At 40.1% G+C, this 12,231-nt stretch overlaps 1 protein-coding gene across 1 annotated transcript in view; it reads right to left on the reverse strand.

Annotated features, from left to right (window-relative positions):
- The window catches only part of LOC107660038 (xin actin-binding repeat-containing protein 2-like), a 30,132-nt gene extending 27,777 nt beyond the window's left edge, over nt 1-2,355 (reverse strand). The window contains exon 1 of the mRNA XM_016449195.1: nt 2,112-2,355. Within this exon, the coding sequence (XP_016304681.1) occupies nt 2,112-2,297 (186 nt within the window). The 5' untranslated portion in view covers nt 2,298-2,355. The remainder of the gene's footprint in view (nt 1-2,111) is intronic.
- Nucleotides 2,356-12,231: the final 9,876 nt, after the last annotated feature.

Below are 12,231 nucleotides of genomic sequence, written 5' to 3' on the forward strand. Positions count from 1 at the left end.
TTAAATCTTTTGTTTGTTTATGTGTGTGTGTGTGTGTGTGTGTGTTCTTGCAAGTATGAGTAAAACCAAACCATGCTAAACTAATTAGTTCATTTTTTCTTTCTTTATATGTCTATCTCTATATCTCTCTCACTTTCGTCTGTTGGCTTTACTCTGCCCCCACACACACATTACCCACATGCAAATTATAGGGTTATTTATACGAAAGCCAGTGTTGTGGAAAGATCCCCCAAAATAAGTTTTAAATAACATAGTGAAACGTTTGTGTGTGTGTGTGTGTGTGTGTGTGTGTGTGTGTGAGAGAGAGAGAGAGAAACCACGTCAACGCAGAGTTGCTCTGCTTCCCACAAGTTTATTGCCAGTAGCTGCTTCTGTTGTGGATGTCTGTAGCTTTGTTGTGTGTGTGTGTGTGTGTGTGTGTGTGTGTGTGTTTTGTGTGTGTGTGAATGGATGTGATGAAACCTTATGAAATATGCTTATGCTTGCCAAACTTCCATCCGGCATATCACACTCACAAGAAACAAGGCTTGTGTGAAAACATTTATAGTAGCTTGTTTTGCATGCTGTTTCAGTAGATCAGACATTCCTAATATGCTTACACAACAATGTATAATTGGTAACAAAGTTACAATTTCCAGGCCATATTCAAAGCATTGTGTGTGTGTGTGTGTGTGTGTGTGTGTGCTGATGCACGTTCTCTGTATTTCCAGATTGTGACCTTTCTCTCTCTGTCTCTGTGACCTCACAACAATGTAATTTAATGGATTAAATGTTCCTATGTAAAAAGCCAGTAAAACAAGAGCTTTCCAGCACAAAGCAGTCTGCCAAACTATGAAACACATCATTTAAACTGATCTTCTCTCTTAATATACTGTCTCTCTTAATCATATTTTACTCCTTTCACGTCTGCTCTTTCAGTTCTCATTCTTGTATCACTTATTTCTCATCCCTGTCTCATTATTTTTTTCATTCTCAGCCATCAGTCACTTCAGTGAACTGTGACTGTTAAACACTAAACTGTCAAACCCATTCTTTGAAGTATGGTAACTTACAGTAGCACAAACCTAGGATCCCCTTGAATAGTTTACCCTCCTTTTAATGCTGGTCACCATCACTGGATGCAAATGTGTTGGTGTTTACCTATCACTATAAAGATTATGCTGGTTGAACAGTTTTACCAGCTATGTTGTTCTGGTAAATAGCTTGGCTAAGTTCCAAACTAGACCAGAGCAGCATGGAAGTTTAAACTAGTCTTTTGAGCAGGCTATCCTGCCAATTATCAGGTTTGAGAAAGTGGATATGCTGCTCTGATAACATAGCTGACTAATGCGTAAGTATGCTTTAAAAAAACGAAATCCCAAGTTTTTGCAAGTTGCAAGAAAAATCTTATTTCAGCATCATGTGACACTGAAGGCTGGAGTGATGGCTGCTGAAAATTCACCTTTGCCATCACAGGAATGCATTTCAAAATATATTAAAACATAACATTTCACAATATTACTGTTTTCACTTTATATTTGATCAAATAAATGCCTTGGTGAAAAACTTGGTGACTTCCTTTAAAAGAGTAAACAAATCCTGCCGACCCCAAACTTTTTAATAGCTCTCTAACCTGATGTATGCTTCAGAGAACTCACAATCCTGAGTTTATTTAAAAATATCCCTAATTAATCTGGCTAACCAATTTAAATCTTTCAATTAATTATCTGTTACTGCATATAGGCACTTAAAATAAAAAGTTTTAAAAAAGAGATTTTAAATACCAAAGAATGATAAGGGGAAACAAACAGACCCTCAACAAATATCAGTGATACAAATCTTCAAATTATATTTGGAATGCTTGGAAAATAAGATGTGAAAGTCTTGGGAATAGATTACTGAATGTTTTTAAATATGCAGAAACAGCTGTTTTTAATGTTTTTTCCTCTCTTTCTCTTCTCTTTCTCCATCTGCTCTCTTTCTTTAGTCATGTTGCAGCCACCAGCAAAATATCAGAAAAACTGTCTTAATGCACACATTATCTCTCTGCATCAACAGACAGACTCGAGAGCTCAATTGGTCTTCTTTCCATTCTCATTCTTTCATTCTTTCTCTTTCGTTCTAAGACTCACCACATGTTGCGCCGGCGATTTCTCAAACATTTGCTTCAGGCTGCTGAGTGGGATGTCAAACTTCTCAATGCGCCTGTTCTCCTCCAGGTCCTCTTTAGCGTCCACAGGCCGCAAGGCGAGAGGAGACGAATGAGCATACTCTCCTTCTTTCGACACCTCGGGTCCATTTCCTGATTGAATTTCCATTGTTCAGGAAACCAGATATTCCAGCCTCCCCCACGAGAGAGAGAGAGTGGACAGAGGAAGAGAGACACGGTGAGAGAGAGAGGAAAAGAGAGTGAGAGAGGGATGTGGAGGAAGAAGTGCGTGGCACAGTTGTGGTGTCTAGGAGGCTGAACCAGACGGACAAACCGAGGACAGCCTTGAAGGAGGAGAAAAAGAAAGAAAAGAAAAAAAGGTCTCTGTGAACTCATGCTATGAATTTCCTTCCAGTAAACACAATCATCACACACACACTCAGAATGCCAAAGTTAATGGTTTCAAAAGCGCTGCAGTTGAGTAAAGCATAATCACGCACACTCCTGCCAACAGGAAATGAACATCACTCCTGAACAAATCATGGAAACTTGACCACAGCCCCCTCACGGCTTTGACACCAACACCCTTTCCTTTCAACACACACACATTTCCTAAAAAGAAAACCCACTCTGAGTCTGTATCCTGCACACAGCCATAAATTTCCACACAAAAAAAGCCATATACTTAAGCACAGATTAAGGTCCTATGAGATGAGGTCAAGGGGAATCTGAGGGAAACACATGGTTTTTGCCTGGGAGTTAAAAGAATAAAAATTAAAAAATTAAAAAAATAAGATGGTACTGTACATATTGTGATTGACACATAACATTTCACAACTGCGACTTATAAAGCCAAAATTTAGAGATTTTATCTTAGAATCACAACTTCATATCTCCAAATTACACATTTTGATAATACTTCAAACTTTCTATTATGCAACTTGGACTCATTTAGCAGCTTATAAAATTGAAATGTAGATCTGCAGTATCATGTCTACATATGATGAGAAATTAAATCACAATCATAGTGACAAGAACATTTATAGCAAACTCCATTTGCAGTGCCTCATTTCCATACTGTAATTCATCCTTGCATGTTTAGGAATATTTTAGGTTACACACAAGCTCTATTAACAGTATCTGTTCACAATAACCACAATATTAAATTATATTATTTTATTATTAATTATATTATTATAAAATATTTGATGTCTAAGAGGCAATGACTGTACTGTGTCCTGATCAGGCATGACACAAAAGTTTCCAGCTACAATAATTTTTTATAATATAGTTACTGCAGTTTACAAGTTTAGGGTCAGTAAGATATATATTTTTTGTATTTTATTCAACAAGGGCATATTAATTGATCAAAAGTGACAGGTATAGACATATATAATGTTAAACATATTTCTATTTACCAATGCCATTCTTTTGAACTTTTTATTCAGCAAAGATTTCTGAAATCTGTTTTCACAAAAATATTAAGCAGCACAACAGTTTTTAACACTGATAATAAATAATGTATTATTATCAGCTGTGATTATGAAAATCAGCATATTTGATCTCTGAATGATCATGTGACACTTAAGACTGGAATAATGACTGCTGAAAATTCAGCTTTGCCATCACGGGAATAAATGGGATTTAAATATATATTAAAATAGAAAACAGTTAAATTGTAATAACATTAATTATAAGCTGGCTTTAGACCAATTAGGTTTCACAGTGGGCAGCCTTAACTAGACATAATAGACATGGACACATGGACAAAGGACAAAGTGTCCTGTCATGGTCGCAGCTAGATAACAAAAACTTTTTTTACATGGAAGAGAGAGCTTTTATCTCTTGACATTATATCATGTTGCGCCTGGTTAGGACATTGTATTACTGTCATGCATATTTCAGTTTTTACAAACAGTTGAAATAATTTCCTGTGTCAATCAACAGCATGCCATAGATGCTGTTGATAGAGTTTAACTCGTAAGCAGCAAAAATAGCCTGCTGCTGTACTGTAAACACATTTTTATTTATGCAAGACTGAATTATCTGACAGGAAATGGCCGCAGACGGATAGATGAATGAAGGAAACCGTTAAAAAAAAAAACGTAAACTGGGGGGAGGATTCTGTGACCAACATTACTTAAGTAAATGAATTCCAAGCAGGACATGTTCAGACGGTTGAGACATGGATCAGAGACAGGTGAAAACATATGACAAGTGGATGCTTGTAGTTCACAGAGGAGACTGTAGGAATGGCTGGTGAGGCGAAAAGAAGGAGATTGCAAGTAAAGATCAAGAGAGGAAATGATGGGGTCAAGTTAATGCAAACTAATGATAAGAGAATTAAGACATGGCTGTAAGGAGAGAGAGGATGAGAACGTCACAGAAATGCATTATTCAACCCACAGAAACACAGCTCACTTACAGGCCTGTCCACTCATCTTACATACTACACACACACACACAACAAAATACAGAGACAGAAACATCCAGCTAAAGGTTACTCATTTATGGTTTAATGGCACACAAACATTACATTACAATAAAATTACAATTTGCAAACACAAACAAACATTACAAAAATATTCTAGACATCTTGCATGCGGACCAGATTTTTTTCTTTTGCAAAAACCTATGTGTTTTGTCTTTGAAAGTAGTCTACAATACTCTTACTTACTTAATGCAAACTTAAAATTAAAACTTAAGCTTAAAGGGATAGTTCACCCAAAATGAAAATTCTGTCATTTACTCACCTTAATGACATTCCAAACCTGTATGACTTTCTTTCTTCAGTGGAACATACAGTAAAAGAAGATATTTTGAGAAATGTCTGTGTTTTTTTGGTCTATACAATGGAAGTCACAAAAAAAGTTTGGTTACCAACATTCTTTAAAATGTTTTCTTTTGTGTTCCACAGAATAAAGAAAGTTTGGAATGACATGAGGGTGAATAAATGATGACAGAATTTTCAAGAAAACTATTTCTTTCATTCCAACAGTCCTTTGCAAACTCTCAAAACATATTTTTTTCAAAAATAAGTTTTTCAAATTATTTAAGATTTAATTGTAATTAAAATATAAAAGAAAATGTAAATAATAATAATTTAATTGAAATTAATTAAAATATTGAACTTTTTAAAACTTAGAAAACAAGTTTTAAACAACACAGTTTGCTAATGACAACTACATTTGCTTTGGAACTGACATTCATTTAATTTTATACTTAGCCAGTTTAGCAGTTTAGCAAAATTAAGCATATTTAAATATCAACCCTCCAAAGCAAAAAAAAAAAAAAAAAGGAATAGACTCTCATGCTTATGTATTTCCGGTACAATCTCAGCCAGCGACTTCACTTCCGTATAGCGATATAGCGAACTGTACTAGCAGCAGAACTCTTTCTTGATGTATTGTAAGCAACAAATAATTAGTATTTTCTAAATAAGTATTGTTATAAACATAAAAATATATAATATATTATTCTAGTTATTGCTTCCTGAAAGTTTAAATATTAACAGTCAAAGACAGTTTCGCCAAACATTGTTGTGTCCCGTTGTGGGAAAGGGGATTTTACCCTTATTCCAGTAGAATGTCTACTCCTTTTCAGCACAATGCCCTGTTTCAGGCAGATCACTGGTGACACCTCTGTAAAGGGTACTCCTGAAATAAAAAAGTAAATTCCCTCATTTTTAAATCTGTACTCTGACCTTTGATATTTTACATTATTTTCATCTTCCTTAGTATGTTTGAATCATTTGACCTTAATGGATGTCATACCGTGTTTTTGTATGGTTAGAAACAAAAAATACTCATAATGCTCTCATTGATCAATTTCCTGATTATAGTAGCTAGATTCAGCAGTCAGTTTTTTTTCTGAATAATGACTATTGTCCACAGAAATGTTGTATTACTCACCGTTCATCCAGAAATCTGTATCACACAGAGCAGAGGTTGTGTTCTGTTCTGTCTCATCAATAATCTTTCCGACTAAGCCAATAAAAATAATTTGAACTAAAAGCATGTATGCATGTATTTATTTATTACATTATCCCTTAATCAATCAAGTTTATTTTAAAAGGATTTCATAATTCACTTAAACTTACCATTGTTCTAGGTTTGTGCCAGCTCTGTTCTCTTTCAAGACAGCTATGAACAGGAGGAACTTCACTGATGCCAAGCTGCGAGTGTTGTGCTGTCTGGTACAGTAGTGCAGCATTATTGCTGTCCTTCAATACAGCTATGAACAGGAGGAACTTCACTGATGCCAAGCTGTGAGTGTTGTGCTGTCTGGTACAGTAGTGCAGCATTATTGCGGTTGCACAGTGCTGTCCCAGCATCACAGGAACAACTGCTGCGGGACAGTAATACAGGGAGGGAGTCATTTAACAATCTGTGAAGATAATTAAATGATAACAAAAGTCGTGTATTAATATACTATTTACATTTTTGTCAAGTAGAAATTTAAATAGAATTTTTTTAATGCTGCAGTCCGTAAGTTTTGCCTCTTTGTCGCCATCTCTGTTTGAAAACCTGGAATTGCAGTTACTTGCGGAATTATATTCCTTGCGTGGGTTGTACTCTGGCACGGCTCCAGCGCAGATGAATCTAATGTTTTGAGGAGTACGTGTGGCAGTCAGTCACCGCACCGGTGTGAATCCTATACTTAGTAATCACAGATTCTAGCCTACGTCTTGGAATATATGACCCAAATAAGAATTTTCACCGGATATTGTCATCTGAACAAGTAACAAGTCTGCCACGTTTGTTCTGACCAACTGAGGAAAAAAGCATTACAATAAATCGCGCTACCAATGGTGATTTAATCTAATTTAGCTCATATCACATAAAACCGTGCAAATTATTATTATTGTTATACTTTATTCTCAGATTATTAATGTTAACAACATCACCATTGCGTGACTATGAGTATAGTGTGTGTGTAGATTTCAATTTCTGTATAGTGTAATCTCTAATTGTCATACCATTCGAATTTCATACCAATAAATTCTTTTAACCCAAAAAGCAAACTATGCTCCCTTCGAACTGGTTGTCTTTAAAATACAAATCTTGTGTAATTTCTTTATGTTTACAGACGTGATGTAATGACGCAGTGCCATGCTCGAATTTCCCGCAAAAACCTACCCATACACTCAAATTAGAAAACATTATTATAAACTAACCGTTGTGAATCGTTGTGAAACCTTTTTTACGGAATAGTTTCACTATGCCTGTTCTTGTACAGAAACCTCAAATACGGTTGTATAAAATGAGCATTTAATTCAGACTTGCCTTCCTCACTGGCCTGAAACACAACACCCTCACACTTATCTCTCATTCTCACCTGATTCCTGTTGGAAATTGAGAAATTATTCAGTTAATATTCATAGTCCAAAAATCGTATAGGCTACGTTGCATAAACAAGCACACCAGTCAAAATGAATTCAATATAAGTAAACACATTATCTGGATAGATTAAAAACAAATAATTAAAGGACAGGCAACGTTATGAACTGTAAGAAACTGGGACTTAGCTAGATTCGCTAGCTGGATATAGCATGATAATACTCACCCTCAAAGTGTTGATGTACTGTAACTCAAAACTTCTCCTTCTTGCTGTTAGGAGTGACAGCTGACTGCCTCACAATGAGATTAACATCCTTCACAGTAATCCAGGGAAACTCTTTAAAAAGTGAGTGTAGAATATCAACTTCTCCTGCGACGTCTCCACAGTTAACGCCAATAGCAAAAACGGCTTCCGGTGCTGCACCAGATGTAACTGAGCTGGCTGAGGTAAAGCGTGGAAGTGATTGTGCATAGAGTCAATTTATATGTTCTTGTAATGTGAATCCTTTAGCCGTGTGGTCCAATGTACTGTACTCTTGTGTTTGGAACCATTTTAAATTTCATGAAAATATCTATTGGTGGTCAGGCATTTTCATGCAATACAATGAATCTGGAATTGTTCCTATTTCTTAATACAGTAGTGTAAAATATTGCATATTTGCAATCAATGTCATCTCAGTTCATCACAGTCAAGGCATTTCCAGAGCACAGATGAGACTGTTGCTCCTCACCAGTAAAGAGCAGTGTTTGTGGAATTGGGTTGTCTTTCTCTTTCTCTCTCGTACACTCTCTCTCCTCACTTGACTTGACCTACTTAGCCTCTACTTCTGGCAATGTGAGATACACAGCTCAAAGAATTAAATGCATGGTTCTTTTAATGCAATACTATGCCACACACTCGTATATTTTTCTCTCTCTCAAGGGCTTGCTAAACAGTGGACTTGAACTTTTAGGAGCACATTTATCTATGTGTTACGAAGAGGAAAATTTCTACACTCTATTGCAGCTTGTTGAGTTTGGTAAAATGCCCGCACTTTTCTTTAATGCAAATGCAGATGGTGAGATGGTTTTTCCCACTTGTTTTTTTTTTTTTTTTAAACATCATAATGCTTTTTCTTTTATTTCCCCACATTTTAAATTTTTTGGAAAAAGTGAGCTGGTCACATTCAGAAGCAGTTACTGACAGTATTTAAAGCGCCACGTACACTCAGAAACACACACACAAACCCAGTAAATATTTGTAACACTTTAGATTAGGGAACAATATTCACTATTAACTAGTTGCTAATTAGCATACATATTGCTAGCATATCGGCTGTTTAAAAAATGCTGGGTTGTTTCTACCCAACTTTGGGTCAAATATGGACTAACCCAACTTTTGGGTTAAAGATTTAATTGAAAAATTTAACCCAACAGCTGGGTCAGTCCATATTTGACGCAAAGTTGGGTCGAAACAACCCAGCATTTTTTTTAGAGTATTCGTCATTACCATATTCTTGAACCCTTGACCCTACCCGATACCTAAGCATAACTACTACTACAACTACCTTACTATCAATACGCAGCAAATTTAATTTTTAAACATATGTTTATTGAGGAAAAACTCTGTGAATATGTTCCTTAATCAAAAGTGACGTGAAGTGACGTGTGGCCAAGTATGGTGACCCATACTCGGAATTAGTGCTCTGCATTTATCCCATCCAAAGTGCGCACACACACAGTAGGGGTCTCATGTACAGCAGGCCAAGAGATATCACATTGGACGCAGCTGCCATCACACCCAGCAGTCTCTGAAACTGCTTGACAGTGAGTGACAGGCCTTCTCTCACTCTCTTGACTGCCGTGAGGATCGACTCGATCCGAGCAGGGGACAAACGTGCCTGTATCGTGGTCGAATCCCACACCACACCCAGATAAGTGGTCCTCTGTAATGGAGAAAGCACACTTTTCTTGGCGTTTAGTCTTAACCCCAACTCTTTCATGTGAGCGAGAATGACATCTCGATGCCGAACCGCTATCTGCTCTGAATGAGCTAATATCAACCAATAGTCGATGTAGTTGAGTATGCAGATGCCCTGGAGTCACAGAGGAGCCAGAGCAGCATCCACACACTTGGTGAAAGTGTGGGGTTGAGAGTGCAAGGCCAAAAGGAAGAACCCGATATTGGTAAGCTTTGCCCCCAAAGCAAACCTCAGGAACTTCCTGTGATGAGGTAGGATGAAGATATGGAAGTATGCATCTTTTAGATCAATCGTGACAAACCAGTCCTCGGACCTGATCTGAGACACGATTTGTTTAAGTGTGAGCATCCCGAACTTCAGTCGCATTACTGAGCGTTTCAACTGACGCAGGTCTAAAATGGAACGCAACCCTCCATCCTTCTTCAGAACAATGAAGTACCGGTTGTAGAACCCGGACTCTCTTCCGCGAGGAGGGACCACCTTGATGGCCTCCTTCCTCAAGAGAGTATCTACTTCTTGTTCCATTACCAGAGCCTGCTCGGGGCCCACTAGTATGGGGGTAAGCTTTGCCCCCAAAGCAAACCTCAGGAACTTCCTGTGATGAGGTAGGATGAAGATATGGAAGTATGCATCTTTTAGATCAATCGTGACAAACCAGTCCTCGGACCTGATCTGAGACACGATTTGTTTAAGTGTGAGCATCCCGAACTTCAGTCGCATTACTGAGCGTTTCAACTGACGCAGGTCTAAAATGGAACGCAACCCTCCATCCTTCTTCAGAACAATGAAGTACCGGTTGTAGAACCCGGACTCTCTTCCGCGAGGAGGGACCACCTTGATGGCCCCCTTCCTCAAGAGAGTATCTACTTCTTGTTCCATTATCAGAGCCTGCTCAGGACCCACCAAGGTGGGGATAACCAAGTTGAACTGAGGCGGAGAAGAACCAACTGGATTCTGTAGCCTCTTTCTACAGTGTGCAAGATCCAATGAGACACATTTGGCAGTAGTTTCCACGCTGCCAAATAGTCTACTACGGGAATCAGTCTCTCAAGACTGACCTCTGGTGTAATCAGAGTGGCTAGGTCGGTGCCCTGAAGCGGCGAACAGGCAGGGGACGGCCGAACTAGCTACTCTAGAGACCTCCGAAGAGGTAGCGAGCCTCGCTGCGCTAGAGACCTCCGTGGAGGTAGCGAGCCTCTTAGCACTGCTACGTTTCCGGGCGGTAACTGGGAGAAGCGCTCGCCGGAGACTGCTGTGCCATGAAACACCGGCAGGATTGGCAGACTGATCTCCTGAGGACACTGAGGAGAGACGGGCACCGTGTGATGCGGTGTGCACCGCTCTTTCCCAGAGGGGCCTGCCCTCCGAGGTCCTGAGCCACAGCATCAGGACCCTCATAGCTGAAGTCTTCTCTAAAAATGACAGTCCTCAGACCCGCATCATCTGCTAGGAAGACTCGACTGATAGAACCAGAGCCTGCCCAAGGCACCCCAGAGGGGCCTGCCCTCTGAGGTCCTGAGCCATAGCATCAGGACTCTCATAGCTGAAGTTTCCTATTGAAAATGACGGTCCCTCAGACCCGCGTCATCTGCTAGGAAGACTAGATTGATAGAACCAGAGCCTGCTCGGGACAGGACCCAATGAGGCACACTTGGCAGGGGCTCCCACACCGCCAGGTGACCTACTAAGGTAACCAGTCTCACGAGACTGGCCTCTAGTGCACTTAGAGCAGCTAGCTTGGTGCGCTGAAGCGGCGGACTGGCAGGGGACGGCCATACTAGCTGCTCTAGAGACCCCCGTGGGATGCGAACCCCACGAGCACAGCCACCGCTCTGCCTCGGCGAAAGCGGGGCCGGCACCGCGAGAAACGCTAGTGAAGGCTCCCTCCTCAAAGAGAGCCTTCTGAGAGTGAAGCAAGGCAGAAACAAAATGAAAAAACAAAAAGCTCCCTCGAGAGCTGACTCTGCGTGCTTCGCTCCCAAGCAGACAACACAAAAACTGTGTGTGTCCCCACCTGAATATAGCACGGGCAGGGAGGAACTCACAGCCTGAACGCTGCCTGCTCTTGCCCAAATGCTTCTCTTGACTGAAGCTTTGACATAATGGAGCTTATTAACCAGTCTCACGAGACTGGCCTCTAGTGCACTTAGAGCAGCTAGCTTGGTGCGCTGAAGCGGCGGACTGGCAGGGGACGGCCATACTAGCTGCTCTAGAGACCTCCGTGGAGGTAGCGAGCCTCTTAGCACCGCTACGTTTCCGGGCGGTAACTGAGAGAAGCGCTCACCGGAGAACGCTGCGCCCTGGAACACCGGCAGGGTTGGCAGACTGATCTCCTGAGGGCTTTGCGGAGAGACGGGAACCATCAAAATTAAAGTAAAAACAGATATATTGTGAAATATTATTAGAGTTTAAAAGAACGTCTCAGGTTACGCATGTAACCATGGTTCAACTAAGGGAACGAGACTCTGCATCGAAACGCTTTGGGAACGCCTTCAGCGTGACCATGCTCTGAATCACATGTGTAATCAGTCCAATGGATGGGCGAGACATCACGGGCGGGCTGACGTAACGACCAGGAAGCTAAAAGCACGTGCGGTGGAACCAGCATCAGCTTTCTGTCAAACAACACTAAATAAGACTCACAAACAGCGACTGACACACACACAGAGTGCTTGCTGAATGACAGAAAGCTGATGCTGGTTCCACCGCACGTGCTTTTAAGCTTCCTGGTCGTTACGTCACCCCGCCCATGACGTCTCGCCCATCCATTGGACTGATTACACGTGTGATTCAGAGCGTGGGG

Source organism: Sinocyclocheilus anshuiensis, unplaced genomic scaffold (genome assembly GCF_001515605.1).
Source record: "Sinocyclocheilus anshuiensis isolate Anshui unplaced genomic scaffold, SAMN03320099.WGS_v1.1 scaffold55, whole genome shotgun sequence".
In the NCBI taxonomy this organism is placed as follows: Eukaryota; Metazoa; Chordata; class Actinopteri; order Cypriniformes; family Cyprinidae; genus Sinocyclocheilus; species Sinocyclocheilus anshuiensis.